Genomic DNA, 15,704 nt, shown 5'->3' on the forward strand with positions numbered 1-15,704 from the left:
GACCGGGGCCCCTGGATCTCATCGGGTGTACTGTGTGATACTCTACCATGCTGTCACTGAGGGGACCGGGGCCACTGGATCTCATCGGGTGCTCCGTGTGATACTCCACCATGCTGTCACTGAGGGGACCGGGGCCCCTGGATCTCATCGGGTGCACTGTGTGATACTCTACTATGCTGTCACTGAGGGGACCGGGGCCCCTGGATCTCATCGGGTGCACTGTGTGATACTCTACCATGCTGTCACTGAGGGGACCGGGGCCCCTGGATCTCATCGGGTGCACTGTGTGATACTCTACCACGCTGTCACTGAGGGGACCGGGGCCCCTGGATCTCATCGGGTGCACTGTGTGATACTCTACCATGCTGTCACTGAGGGGACCGGGGCCCCTGGATCTCATCGGGTGCACTGTGTGATACTCTACCATGCTGTCACTGAGGGGACCGGGGCCACTGGATCTCATCGGGTGCACTGTGTGATACTCTACCATGCTGTCACTGAGGGGACCGGGGCCCCTGGATCTCATCGGGTGTACTGTGTGATACTCTACCATGCTGTCACTGAGGGGACCGGGGCCACTGGATCTCATCGGGTGCTCCGTGTGATACTCCACCATACTGTCACTGAGGGGACCGGGGCCCCTGGATCTCATCGGGTGCTCCGTGTGATACTCCACCATGCTGTCACTGAGGGGACCGGGGCCCCTGGATCTCCTCAGTGGCGTGCTCTCATTGTCCATGATCTCTTTACTGTCCTCTTCTGCCTCCGCCTTCAAACCACACACAACACTGCTCTCCCTGTTCACTGGAGACAGAAACCATGGATATGTGGGGATTATTCGACTGTCAAAGCTGAAGTTACAGTTTATTTTGATAATTACACACAAAAGAGGTGTAGAGGTATATCCATCCATATATATATATATATATATATATATATATATATATATATATAATACTTTCATTCAGTAAGGACACTGAATTTATCCAAAAGTGATAGTACAGACAATGTTACAAAAGATTTCTAATAAATTAATCTATTTTGAATCTATTCCTAGTGTAGAGTAAATTGGGTAGCACTTTATTTTACAGTCCTGTTTCCCATGTACATACTATGTACTTATTATAGTAATTACAATAACTATGTAATAACTAGGTACTAACCCTGAACCTATCCCTAAACCTAACCCTACCCCATGTAGTTACCTTGTATTACCAGAACTTTCTTAGTTAAATACACTGTAAGTACACTATAAGTACATGTTAGTACACGTACTGTAAAATAAAGTGCAACCGTAAATTGTATAAGTCGAGTATTAAAAGTGACTTAGCCTGTTATAATCTTATTAATAAAGTGCCCAAATGTGTTAAAAAATGGCAGCATCTTATCATTTTCAGCAAGATGATACTCAAAAACAGTAAGTTTAGTACTGTTTTGGAGTGTTTTTTTTTTTTTTTTTTTTTTTGTAGTACCATGCAATACTAATTACTATGTAACTTACTAGGTATTAACATGGCAAACATTTAGTTTCATGGTTTTAAAAAATAACCAACTTCTGCATCTGATAACATTCATTTTATTATCACTATGCTCCAATCACAGACCTGATTTTAGACGTGTAGGTGATAGTTCAAGCCTCTTTTAGTAGCTACCCTGTCATTTGTAAGAGGTGTCAGGTGTTTGACAGACATGCAAAGCGTTCCGTCGAAACAGCTGACTGACACCGTTCTCTCGTGATCGATGAACGGGGATGAATAAACGCACAACGGGTATAAAGCTACTTCCGTTTCAGAAGCGAAGAAGACATTATAAAGGCATATCCAAAAACACGTCTAAGTTGAGGATGAGCCAGTATGACGTAACTCGTTTAATGTGTATTAAGAGATGTACTTGTACCGTGTGCAGACATCTCGGTCCGCCGCTGTCACTCGCGCAGTGTTCACCGTGAAGCGTGTATTGCAATGTACGTCTGTTGCTGATAATGGAACGGTTTGTCTGTTATTAATGTACGGTTTTTTTTTAAGATTCGATTCAGATCACGCCAGTTCTGCACCGCAGTGTGCTTCCTCTCTGCGCATTTGTGAACGCAGCTTGGCGTTCCCTTCAAAAATCGTTCCCGAGGAAAGCTGGAGGCTGTAGTAGCGGCACGGTGGCGGAGGACGGCGCTGGCTGCCTTGTTGTTTTGCAGATGCACTGCTTATACACTCGAAATGACTGTTAAAACTCTATTAAATCAGGTAAAAAAACGAGCTTGTACACCGTGGCTCAATCATAAAAGCGCTTCGAGCAGCGTGTAATCTGTTACTTTTCTCAGCGCTCGAGCGGATGAAGCAATCAGTTTCACACTGACGATGACTAATGATTTCTAAATAATTTTAAATACAGTCTGAGGGCCTGTTTTCATTCGTAAAGAGATTCAATAGCTAAATAACAACAACAACACCTAAATCATCCTGATATCTGAACCCTTATGTAAATTAAACATGGTTTTCTTGTAGTAAAAGTGTAGTAACCTAGAGTAGTAGCTGTTATCTAGACAAACAATTAGAAAGATTTTTACGCCTTTTGCTTTGATATGTTTTTTATTTATGTTTCTGTTTATTTTAATTGCAATTATACTTTATTTGCAATAAATAATTTATGTCAAATTATAATATATTATTTATATACATTTATTTGCCAGTTGAATTACATGTAGTTTACTGTATATAACTTTATACTGTTTATGATATAGCCTACAAATTAGGCTGATTTATATTATGAACCAGAAATCATTGTAATGTGCTGATTTGCTGCTCAATAAACGATGATACATGCTTTTCAAAATACTTTGAATAAAAAAAAGTCCTTTAATTATGGACAGTATCCATAATAATCAATAAATCGTTGTACTGATGTTATTTTATTCATTTATTTATTTTTGTCATGTCCTGGAGGTCATTTTTCTGCGCTCCTGTTTGTTGTCCAGTCCTGCTTTGAATGTCCTTGTGAAGTAGGTGTTTCACCAAATAACAGAGAGACAGCTGAAGCCAGATAACAGTGTCCTGTGAGCTGCTCCCATACTCCGAGAGGCAGGAGAGGGTGAAGGAGGACAGTCGCCGGTGGACAGCGTGGCACTGGTGTATCTGGGAGGGTACGTGTTCGGAAGCAGGTACGTGACATTGTCTATCAGCTGCTGTGTCAGATAAATACACAGCTGTTCTTCCACTTGTTTGATGCAGCTGTCACGAACACTGCAAACACAGCCAATAAACACGCTGAAGGTGGAGCTATTCAGGGTATTTGAAAAAGCTGATTTATGCTTGACTTTAACAATTTATTAAAACAACATGCTATATTTTTCCTCTGTTGACTGATAAATACAAAAGCCTAGGCTACCATGGGAGAAATGAAGCATTTCAAAACTTTGAATCAGCTGATCCGAATGCTTTGCTAAATGACTCACTGTTTTGAAGTGCTCAAAACGACACATGCTGTGACACGCACTATGAAAATGCAATGAAAACTCAAGCCAAAAATGCATAAAAACACCTTTAACAAACCAACTGCAAATGTTTTATTGAACCTATAATCTATTAAATGCAATTAACCAATAATCCAGTACTATTAAATATGAACTGTCTGCATAAAATGTGTTGTTTTATTACATTTTAGGGATTATTTTGGTCAACAAGCAACTCTTCCTGAAACGTGTCATTAAAAATGTCTACAGATTTATAAAGCTGATCTGAGATCGGGTAAAAATCATAGACAATGGTTCATGAGTTCACAGAGATTGACCCAGAATCAAACCATTGACATTATAAGAAACATTTCAGAAATGAAGCATTTTCTTCAGTATGAACTTCCCTAAGGTTGACTCTCTTTATCTTAGAGGTGAATACTAAGTCAGTGAATTCATTGCAATCTAAGAAATCACAAGACTTTGAGCAGTTTGCTACACACGCTGAACCACTGGTTCAAAACAAACGATTAGCAAAAGAAGCTTCACAAATAATATAAAGACACAAATACTCACGCGAAGATGCATGGTCCAAAAATTTCAGACAAGTCTGCTGAAGTCATGTGGTTGTTATGACTACGAGCAGCTACACGAGACAGGAAGTGAATAAGCAAGCACAGGATGTTGAAGATTTCAGGTGCAAAACTCTCCAGGACCCTCTTCGCACGCTTGAGGTCCAAAACCTTGCCTCTGGTTTCTGCATGATAGAGTAAAGAATCAAAACACATTCGGTCTGATTTGGGGTTTTGGAGGTGAAGGCAGACTCTGGAGTGTGAACCTACTTGTATAGACACTCAAGAGCCATTTGGCACTCCACCATGGGATGAGTCCATTAGGCAGTTCTCTCAGGAAGAGAACCAGCAGAGAAGCCACGGCATGGACATCATCACTGCCAAAACACTCAAACTCACCACCATTCAGCCTTTTCTTCAACTCATCGCACCGTGCCTCTGATCCACTGGCACGGAATAACTTCCTCTGATGGAGACCTAAACACACATATATGCACAAATTCAAATGAAACAAATAATCCATGCATATATTTCACAATTAGCCTTACTACGCTCAAGAACACATATACTTCTCTTACCATATTGTTCCAAAAACTCCACCATCTGGAACAGCACCACAGGGACGCCCTGCCTCATGTGTCCCCGTCTCTTCAGATAATCAAGGGGGGCGCCGAATACACACTTTACCTCGAGGGGTGTGGTCTTGAAGCGGTCTGATGGTAGTGCATGGTCTGAATCATCACTTTCAGACTGAAAAGAAGTGACAGTAGGTAAAACTTAGGCTTGGTACGTGATAGATAAATAAATAACTGTCATATTTCACCCTAAAAACAAGAAAAAGCGTGATGAAATTAAAAAGAGGTATGACCATAAACATGGATATTTATGAAATTCAGTTAATTATGAAGATTAACTGTCAGTTGCCAGAGTAACACTTGGTGATTTAGGTCAGGTGGGCTACTTACCCAGCAGCACATTGACATTAGTTTGCGCAAACCTCCCATTATTCCCAGAACTTTGTTGTTATTGTTTGTCAGTAATCTGAAAAAGAGCTGAATCAAATGAATGAGCTGTGTCTGAATGTACAGGCGCTGTTCACTGTGACATCATGGAATGTTCAGGTGTTGGAACATGAATCCAGCTGATTCCATGCAAAGAGAAACACACACACTTTGAGTGGGAACCAACAATGTTGTAAATCTATAGTCACGTTTGACTTTTGGTTAATGAGAAAACTCTGCAAATCACTCACATACAAATTTCTCATCTATGCTCCATAATTTGATGGTGTCAGTACTGAATATTACAGCTCAGTCTAAATCAGTGTAAATATATGTCATTTGAATCTCTTAAATACATGCAGTATAATGCCAACAATAGAAGATATACACAGAAAGTATATATTTTTTAAAGGAAAGTTATTTTTGTATTCTACTGTATCATTTATTCAAAACTACACACTGAATTACGGAAAACATCAATCAGCTGAAAACTTGGAGCTTATTAAAGCAAAGCATTTGTGAGCTGATTACAAAGTCTGTATGAATATGAGTGAATCTTCATTTCAAACAATGTATGTGTAATTATGTAATGTGTAACCTAAACATGTGAGTACAATAAACATACTCAATGACAAAGATCATGACTAATGCTATGTACAATATTCATGTGATGCAGTTAGATAGTCTGCATATAGAAGAAGAAAAACATCTCACACATACAGATAATAAACAAAAACAGAAATAAAAGAGTGGGTTTACATCGAGTATTAGCTACAATTCAGTGTAATTTTCCAGCAAAATATATAAATTCATCTCTATATTTTTAAAAAAATGGAGAGCATGTATTATAGTGTGTAGTTTTAGTTACTACCTCACTTAAAATAATCATCAACATTAGAACAATTACAAGTAGGCTTCACATAATACTTGTATGCAATCATTTTTCACCACATTAGTAGTTGCTCATCTCAGTGATAATGTAAGAAACATGATGGTAATGGAAAAAATCGAAATAAAAAGCAATGCACCCTTACGACTGGTTTATATACATATATATTAGCATTTTCTTTATTCATTGCAGTCATAGAGTATAAACATCTCATGTAATTAGTCTTATAATGCAATATACATAAGTTTATATAAATAGTACAATTTCTTCATAAAAAATATGATCAAATCAATGTTACCCTCCCCATAGTAGAACAAAACCATGCAATTCAATATTAAAACAACGGTCAGCAGCTTCAAGATCCATTTAATATATGCCATACTCATCTGTAACATTGACTTTAGGGCAGGGCGGGTTTCAGAGAGAGAAAGAGATGATGGCGAGGGATCAAACGAGAAACGCTTGATGGTAAATAGCACATTCTGAATTTAGTCTTCTAAAAATATACAAAACACTCCAATGAATCTTAAATGCGCCTTCATTTTTTTGTGATCTGGTGACAAATCTAGGTGAAAAAATAAGGAACCATTACTGTGGAACTGGTGTCTGTTTCGACTGTCATTCAGTAATGCTGCTCGTCCTGTTTGGGTGCGGGCTTATATTCCTCTCAGACGTCTGGAGCCCTAAGCAAAACTCATCCAGGCCACAGCAATTTCTGAAACCATGGCCATCACATAAAAAGCTGTAAAGTGTTTTCCTTTTCTTCATTTCCCCCAATATCTCTGTCTCTTGTGTACGATTGTGCATGCTTTTTTCTTGTACCTGTCACATCTTCACAAGCTGTTCTATTTCAATGAAACAAAATCCATACTGTGGTTGTAACTAGATGAGATACATCTAAAACCGGAAACGAACAATAAATGTAATTTTCTACCTATTAGATTGTGTTTTACACCTGTGCATTTACACCTAGCCCTTACTGTAATGTAAAAACTGTACTTATTGTAGTACAGTATGACAAAAATGCAGCTATACTGATCAGAAACATGGTAATATACAAATCAGATATGGTTGACAAAACATATCGCCCGAGTCCAGACTTCATATGATTTAGAAATGCTTTTGAATGTTTAAGATGCAATATAATCCTTTGGCTCTTTGCCAGATTACTTACTAAAAACACAAACAGCGTGGTTGTAATGACTTAAATATTTATGAATCATCAGAAATATCTGGAAAATTGTATTCCAAGAGAAAAATACAAAATAAAACGATGAATAAATTCAACCTAAAAAGCAACCTTTTAAAGCAACAAAAGTTCATACAGACATTTTGGTTCATGTAACAAAAATAAATAAATAAAATATTTATTTAACCTATTTAATAAAATTAAATTAACCTATGTAAAATGTGCACAAGTGGTTATTGTACTACACAGTGCAAAAATGCAGGTGCATTTGAGAATGCGTGCCAAAAGATATTCTCAAGCTGTTTGCTAGATTAAAAACAACCCTTCAGACATGGATAAGAACAGAATGTCCTCAATTGAGATTTTCTTAATGAACTGCAGCGGCACTGAAGGTCCAGTGCAGTGAAGAGATGTCTCACGGTGCTTTGACAGTAATGTTGGCGACTCCATGCACCTGAGACAGCTGACGACAGTCGAGTGATGCTAGAAGTTTCTGTGGGCCGGCCTCCAAAGGAATAAACTTCTCGGTCAGTGTCACTGCAGCCAAACTTTCTATATTTCTGGGAAAAAGAACAATAGAGAGAGGGATGAGAGAGAGAAACCATGTTGCATATATATATATATATATATATATATATATATATATATATATATATATTGCACAAATATTATACAGTTATATTGAATTATTATGGCTGTAAATGGATTGAAAAAATGTGTTACATATATATAATAAAGTTTAAATATATATATTTTATTTTTTTTACATTAACGTTCAGTTAATGTTTTATAGTAAGTACATTTTTATAGATGAATTAAAATCAAATGCATTTCAATCCACAAATAAATGCTGTTCTTATGAACTTGCTATTTATAAAAAAAATTAAAATCACACTATCATGGTTTTCCAAAAATATGAAGCAGTGCAACTGTGATAACTGCATAATAATAATAATAATAATAATAATAATAATGATGATGATGATGATGATCGATAATAAAAACTTTTAAATAATAATAAGAATTATTGTTGTTGTTGAATTTTATGATAATTAAATAACAACTGAGCAACAAATCATCAGCTTTACATCACAGGAATAAATTACAATTTTAGAATACATTCACATAAAACCTTTTTTTTCATTATTATTGTAATAATATTTTTTAGCATTACTGTTAGCATTTTATATTTATCATATGAATGCATTAAATACTTTAAAACATATCATGAACCCCAAACTCATAAATCAAAGTGTAATTAATGATATGATGTTTTACCAAGTGTTTACTGAAAGCGTTCGTAGACAGCAGTGAAGCCAATAGTTCACAATGTCCTTATTTTGATTAAGTTCACATTCACACTTATGAATGACCGTCTTACCCGTAGGAAACCTCCCTGACACTCTGCAGTCCCAGTCCTTCAAAGCGAAACTTCACATTCTTCAGTGTGCGCTTAAGTGGATTCCGGAAAACAACCGTAGCCTTCATTTCTTTGCCAACTACAGCGTCCCCTTCAGGCTGGGAGGTAAACAAGCACACATTTACAAAGAGTTCAATTAATTTGCCACACATATTAACCTCCACGCATACACGTGGATCATTTAGAGGTTGAAACAGAGAAGTCTTTTAAACTCACTTTGATGACTAGGTCTGGTGTGCGCAGTCTGAACCGAAACTGGGTGGCCAGAACCTGTTTGGTCTCAGTGACGCGTCCAGTGATTGTGAGCATCAGCATGGCCTGGTCCACCAGCTGGTCTTTATAGTGATCATAGAGCAGACACCACTCCACAGTCTCAACTATAGCGAGTAAGAGAGGAAACTTCATCAATATTCATCAAAATTAATTCAAAGCGACATTATTGCCTGAGTTCTCTCACCTTCATTGGGCTGGAGTTCGACAGGAACCTGGTCTTTCTTCACTGTAGCTTTATACACCCCAGTATAGTACATAACGATAACCTGGCCTTGGAGGGAGAAAGTACGCAGTTCTGAGCTTGTGTTCTTCACAGTGATGAGCAGTTTAGCATCTGCACCAAGCTGAGGTTCTTCATCCATGGAGATCTGGATGGTGACATCGTTAGCACTGGAGATGTTGTAGATGGCTGCTTTAGAGCCATACTGACAGGCAGTCTCCACAGCTATGCGCTCTTCCTCTGAATCTAATGAGAGGGACAGCAAATATATATGGAAGAGTGACGTGACACTCACTTTTGTCCAGATTTATTTATTTTAAAAACTGAGAATCTGGACTCCATCCCGAAAGAACATCTCCAAGACATCTGAAAAAACCTACTGTTAAAAGTTTTTGGCATTTAAAAGTAAAAGTGAGGATGCTTTCAACATTTGGAGTGACTAAACCTTGTGTTTTAAACAGCTCTTCTTCGGAATACATCGTTTTTCAGGTACTGTAGCTTTTCAAATAAATGGTATTATTTTTATTTATTTTTTACCTTCTGGATGTTTGTAGAGGTGTGTGATGTCCTCACGTTCATCAGAGCCAACAGCTTTAGTGCTGATGCAGTGACCTATTGCTTTCTTACTGACTTGGACAGGAGTAAAGGTGCCATCAGCAGTTCGCTGCCAGTACACTTTATCACTGTTCACCTTGAAAAGAAAAAAAGAGCAAAGCACTTAGAACCTACAAGTCTCTTTGGGCCTCATTTAAAAACAAACTAAAAGTTATAGACGTTTAGGTATACCTCTGCAAATACGAATGGTGTGTCATGCTTGAGGTAAACCTGTCCGTTCCGGACAGCAGCGACAGAAGCGGGACCACAGCGGAAAACCCCCTGACTGGTCTCCTGAGGGGTGGCATCTACTACTTGCCACCCCCCCATACCCGCGGGTAGGTCTGGACGGGCCATCCAGCAGTCATTCCACACATGGAAGTTCCTGTAGACAGGAATTTGCATGTTTAATGCCATTTTCAGATATGCACTTTCAGATGTGTGCAATTATAGTGCACTCTTCCGAGTTTGAGGATGAAGTGTTAACTAACCAGACAGAATCTTGATTGAATTCCTCAATTGGCTGGAAGTTCTCATCTAAATACACGTCTGTTGTCAAGGAGACATCTGAGTCATGAGCAGACTCGAAATTTGTAACGCTCCGGGTCGGAATCCCTAAACACCTCATCACTGAAAATAGGAAAGACTTTTAAGCGTTATGCTCAAGTCAAATGAACGTGTTCTTACTCATTCTCAAGCACATATTCACACCTGAGGTGGTGACCCCAGAGAAGACCCAGCACTGTCCGTATCTAACCGGTGTTCCTCCACTTTCATAGTACTTTCTCAGAATGTCACTGCTACCGCTCCAGAATGTGGGAGCCGTGCCATTATCGTACGTACCCGACCAGTTGCCTACCAACACACCGCCGTCATCAGGGGAGTTAATCTGTCAAACATAAGACAAAAGATATTCTTCTGTTGCATTCAGAATGTTTCTAAGTGGTTGCATTCTTGCATAGTTCAGTCATGAAACACCTTTTGAGTTCTTTCAAGCTGACAGCAGTTAATCAGTCCCTCTTTTCTATCTATTTCCTGCTGTGTGTCATGAGAATTTTCTTTAGCCCCCCTCCTCCCCAGCACCACATGTCTAGATGTACTACATTAAAAATGTATTAAAGATTAAAGTTTTTTTTTTTTTTTTTTTTTTTGTGATGGTGCCATAGAAATAGATTCTCTTTCAGTGAGTTGTTCCTAAAAGAGTACAAAATAAATAAATAAATAAAAACTTTTAATCATTTTAAGATTTATTAAATTTTTGTGCACGAAGAGTTTCTTCTTTTCCACGTCAGTCTTTCACGCACATTCACAAGAGTACCAAGACATATATTCTCGTAGCTTCATGACATTACGGTTAAACCACTGATTTCTCATGGACTATTTTAATGATGTCCTTACTACCTTTTTGGGTCTTAAACGTGTCAGTTGTGCTGCTGTCTATACAGGGTCAGAAAGCTCTCGGATTTCATCAAAAATATCTTGACTTGTGTTACAAAGAGGAATGAAGGCCTTAGAGATTTGGAATGACATGAGGGCGAGTAATAATTACAGAATATGCATTTTTTCCCTTTGAGAAACTAAGGCTTGCAGTGTGTAGCCTGGGATGTGCTGCTCCTACATGAATAGGCATATATAAATCCTGTAATAGGTGTAGACAGGTGGAGCTGGGGGAGGTGGAGGGTTGCAGAGAAACTCTACTCTGTGCAGCAGGTCCAGTTTACAGTGAACACACTGAACCAGACTGTTTAAATATTCAGCAAGCAAGCACAGTTGTGCCACGTAGTAAATGATGTGATTGCTAGCAAACTGTATGTAATGACACCATTAAGAGTTTCACGACTGAAATAGATATTAATTAGATTAATATTAATGTCGTTATAAGTGGACCCCGGTGGAAGAAAATAATGATATGACTCCTTGAATAGGAGCGTTCAAACTCACCATCGCAGACAAAAGCCTGACCACATTGATAGGATCTCCACATCCTGAAGCTGGGGCTCCACTGCGCTCCAGCAAAAACAGACAGGCGGGAAGAATGTCCTTATCAAACTATAACACAAGGAACGAGCAAATATTTCATTTAATCTGGAGATTTGATATCTGATTTTCTGCAATATGTTGACGTTAAGAAGGAATGTATTTAGTTAGTCACTTTCTTTACTTTTATCAAAACCCTAGATGTACGTGAATGGATTGCTCAGACCTGGCCAAAATTCCACGGCCTGTCTCCAATCTGGCTGTCCGTTCCATAATAGATTAGACCCATGTCATTTAAAACATACTCTTTCCTCTCCTCCTCATTATCCATGTACACAGAGTCGTCTAGGAGAGAAAGAGAAACTGGATGATTCAGCGTCCTGGAATGATTTCTTTGAGTGTGATGTAAGGAAAGAACAATAAAAAGGTGGACCAAAAACAGGACGAAACTTGCCCTGAAACTTTCACTTTAACTAATTATTTTCCAATCAATTATATATTTGTGTTCGTTATTTGATTCCACTTGCATTTACTTTTACATTTATTAGTCCAAGTCAGTTTGGTCCAAATAATGGATGTCACAGTTCAAAAGACTGCTTCTGTTTTTGTAATCATGCATTATGAGTGAGCAAAATGAGGGAGAAAGCATGCTAGTGGTAAGTATAATAAGTTAAATGAATTGAATATCAATTTAATAGATTATGTAAACATTATAATATTAATGGATAAAACTGGAAACGTCAAGATCTGACTAATATGTAAAAAAAATGTAGGCAGGATACTGACATTTGGTGTTTTTATAACATTCTACTTGTCATGTTAGATTCATTTAATGTTAGATAAAAGATATCTAATGTCTAATATAATAGATTTACAGTTAACATGAGATTTGTCACTAAAGGGTACTGTACATATGAAACGTGCCAGATAATATCACACTACATCAGTGTTTTTGTCTGTATGTCCTGACGTTGTCGTTCTCTCTCTCACCCCACCCTTGTTTGTACCTTCGCACCAGGGGTTGAACAGCAAGTAGATGTCGTTGTCGGGACTGCATGGGGACACGGCCTCCCCCGTTGGGGAAGATGTTGCAACACAGAGCTTGTATTTGCCAATAGCAGCAGTTGGTGGAGAGTTGACAGAGAGTTTTATTTTGCTGCCTTTCTGTTCAACTATCTTGGCTTCCCAGCAGCCATCCTGCAGGTCCTTAACCAGAGGAACGATCACATGTGTGCCTTTGGATACATCTGGGAGATTACCTGAAGAAAAAAAAAAAAAAGTGGCACACAAACATATAAAAAGTTAAAAAAAATGTAAAATTATGTAACTTGACCATATCCAAAGACATGATGTATACACAAACACCAGACAGATTGAAGGTGAGCGTGTTTAAGCTTAAGGTGGCCAAACTCACCTAGTTTCAGATCTAACTGAAGTTTATCTGTCTCTGAGTTGAAAGCCCGTGAGAGCTCAATCCACATCTGGAAGGTCTGGCCTCTGCGGATGACGAGGTGCTCACTGAGATAGCGATCCGTATGATGCTCCAGACGGTTCTGTTCTTTTTTCGATTTGAGCAGGTCTATAGAACGAACCTCCAGGAGAGTATCTGATAGAGAGATAGGTAAGGGATCTGTGGGATTTCTGCGGCAGCAGCAGCGCTGGCAGCACTGTCGAAACCATGTGCTACATGTCCACTTCGTGTCTGGCTTCTGTGACTTCAGCTTGTCTGGATCCTCCAGCGTAAGAGTGCCAGTTGGAAAGCGGCCAATGGCAGAGCGGTTTCTGATTGATAATGTTTCTACAGGCATACTGGGGAATAAAACAGACACTGGGCATTTCTGAAGGGTTCAGACAAACACACAATCTTCTTTTCCAATATTGTCCCTTTTGACTACTTTTTCCTTTTTTACTATTCATGTTTGAAATACACTTCAAACACTTTTCTTTTTCAAAGAGCAACTTCAGCCCCTTCAACTGATCAGGTTTTTATATATATATACTGTTCAGCAAATACTAATGGCTGCTGATGTAATCACTTTTCACATTCATGTATTCATTTATTTTGCGAGCATGATGTAATAATGTACAGTCAGATGGTTATAATTGCAAATTAAACCCAGATCAATTGATTCATATTCGAATGTTTATTTTCTGTACACAGTTTCTACTTGCATAATAATTTTGGCTCAAAACAATATACATAGTCAATATGCTGTTTAAAACTTTATAGTTATTAAGATGTTGTTGTCTTTTTATTATTTTATGCAGCGATGATTATTGATTAAATTTAACAAAAGTGACAGTAAAAATGTTCATAATGTTACAAAAGATTTATACTTCAAATAAATGTTGTTCAAATGTTGTTCAACTTCCAAATACATGTTGTTTATATTTATCAAAGAATCCTGAAAAAAACTAAATGTTCACTAAAATATTATTATTAATAATAAAAATTAACATGATCTTAAAATGTATTGAAATAGAAAAAAGTGACTTTAAATTGTAATAATTGTAATGTTTATTTTTACTGTATTTTTAATCAGATGAATGCAGACTTGTTTACAGATACTCATATTCTGGGTTAATAGCTCATACAAATTTTTACAAAAATTGACACCACTAACTACAGTTTCCAGCAAAATACTATTGTAGTGCTAATGAAAAACACAGTATAATGATCTTATGATGTTATTTTTCAAGTTTCTGAAGAGCTGTCTGGTTTTAATCCGGAATCCTTTCAGTTTCTTTAATATAATGATAAAGAGTGTTTCTTACTTGTTTGCGGTCCTTATCTGTTTGTAGTAGTGTCAGTCCTGTTTATGTCCGTCTCCACTCTAAAGATATCTGTAGACTCATGTGAGTGACTGAGCGGTGATCAGTGAGACTCACTCTGAACTGAAGTTTCTAGCTTTTAGTATTATATGTATGGGTAGGGCTTCCAGCTGCGAAGATTGCATGCGAACTGGTTTAACAAGACTAGTTTAACAGGACGTTTAGCACTCAGATATTTAATGCATGTTATCCAAGGGTGAATGTGAATGAAGATGACACACAGATTAACCTGGTCAGTCTACCTTCCTACACACCTTTCTCTGAGAAGGCAAGGGTGGCAGTAAGACAAAATCACAAATACTAAACAGAAAACTGAATGTATGAATCATTCATTTTCATAGTAGAGCAGCAACATCAATAGATGAAGTTATAGAGAGATTCAGCATCATGTGTGTTAATGATACGAACAAACACATGAAGACCGAACACAAGTCACTCCTAAAGCCACTATAGCAACCACATGTGAGCATGATTACTTATGATATCATTTCTCCTACACACGTTTAGTGAAAGTTGGTATATCTGGTTTTCAGTGGTGTTTGGGCAGGGCATGGGACTAAAGAAAACATTTAATCACAGCTTCATCACACCTTTGGCAGCAGAGTGTGTCACAATCACAACGATTAATCAGTTAAATTGCATCTGTCAACACATAAGTGCATTCTGTGTGAAAGGCACCTAGTGATATATTCAAACAGATGGAACACATTATCGAATGACAATACCGTTGAGACATTAGATTTCTTAGAAATGTGATGCTAAATCAACAATGAACTGACTTAAACTAAAAAACTGACTGTTTAGAATAATAAGTGCAAAACCATATAATGCAATTTAAAATGAAAAAACTTGTGAAATAAGTGTAGTGTGCTGAAGAATGTGTCCTGTTATCCCTGTTACATTCCTGTTTCTGTCATCAGTTTCATAAAAATTGTGAAAATGATATTTAATCCAACTGTCCAGATTTTTCCATTGTAAATTGAATTATATGTTATTGTGGAAGAAGCCATTTTTTAACATCTCTTTTGTAAAAATAAATACATAAACTTCTTAACTGGCATGTGGTCACCCTCCAAAATTAGGATGTTCTTGGTCATCTGAATTTATATATATATATATATATATATATATATATATATATATATATATATATATATATATATATATATATATATATATATATATATATATTTAAACTATTACAGTGAAAAGAGTGACTAAATTGCTGCTCATGTAGTAGTTCTAAGTATATAGTAACGCTTGTGTTAGTAACAGGGTTGACAAAAAATACCAAA

The 15,704-nt window shown here is 37.5% G+C and overlaps 2 protein-coding genes across 2 annotated transcripts; both read right to left on the bottom strand.

Annotated features, from left to right (window-relative positions):
* Positions 1–2,905: 2,905 nt before the first annotated feature.
* On the bottom strand, positions 2,906–5,080 carry LOC113041714 (protein FAM13A). The gene is made up of 5 exons (XM_026200374.1): positions 4,980–5,080; positions 4,593–4,764; positions 4,285–4,491; positions 4,019–4,199; positions 2,906–3,233 (listed from the first exon to the last, which is right to left on the bottom strand). The coding sequence occupies exons 1-5, from the start codon at positions 5,016–5,018 to the stop codon at positions 3,002–3,004; spliced, it is 831 nt and encodes a 276-aa protein (XP_026056159.1). The 5' UTR covers positions 5,019–5,080; the 3' UTR covers positions 2,906–3,001.
* A 428-nt stretch (positions 5,081–5,508) lies between these two features.
* Positions 5,509–15,485, bottom strand: tgm1 (transglutaminase 1, K polypeptide). The gene is made up of 13 exons (XM_026199157.1): positions 14,353–15,485; positions 12,992–13,386; positions 12,585–12,836; positions 11,804–11,922; positions 11,542–11,649; positions 10,312–10,489; positions 10,092–10,230; positions 9,793–9,985; positions 9,544–9,697; positions 8,971–9,252; positions 8,730–8,890; positions 8,475–8,611; positions 5,509–7,653 (listed from the first exon to the last, which is right to left on the bottom strand). The coding sequence occupies exons 2-13, from the start codon at positions 13,383–13,385 to the stop codon at positions 7,509–7,511; spliced, it is 2,262 nt and encodes a 753-aa protein (XP_026054942.1). The 5' UTR covers position 13,386; positions 14,353–15,485; the 3' UTR covers positions 5,509–7,508.
* Between the last annotated feature and the right edge of the window lie 219 nt (positions 15,486–15,704).

The sequence above is a fragment of the Carassius auratus genome, chromosome 23 (genome assembly GCF_003368295.1).
Source record: "Carassius auratus strain Wakin chromosome 23, ASM336829v1, whole genome shotgun sequence".
Lineage (NCBI taxonomy): Eukaryota > Metazoa > Chordata > Actinopteri > Cypriniformes > Cyprinidae > Carassius > Carassius auratus.

Coding starts and splice junctions, on each gene's coding strand:
- LOC113041714 (XM_026200374.1), bottom strand. CDS start 5,018: ATGGGAGGTTTGCGCAAACTAATGTCAATGTGCTGCTGG. Junction 4,765..4,979: donor TAATGTCAATGTGCTGCTGG/GTAAGTAGCCCA, acceptor ACTTCTTTTCAG/TCTGAAAGTGATGATTCAGA. Junction 3,234..4,018: donor TTTGGACCATGCATCTTCGC/GTGAGTATTTGT, acceptor CTGTGTTTGCAG/TGTTCGTGACAGCTGCATCA.
- tgm1 (XM_026199157.1), bottom strand. CDS start 13,385: ATGCCTGTAGAAACATTATCAATCAGAAACCGCTCTGCCATTGGCCGC. Junction 9,986..10,091: donor TTCAATCAAGATTCTGTCTG/GTTAGTTAACAC, acceptor TCCTGTCTACAG/GAACTTCCATGTGTGGAATG. Junction 8,612..8,729: donor CACCAGACCTAGTCATCAAA/GTGAGTTTAAAA, acceptor TTTACCTCCCAG/CCTGAAGGGGACGCTGTAGT.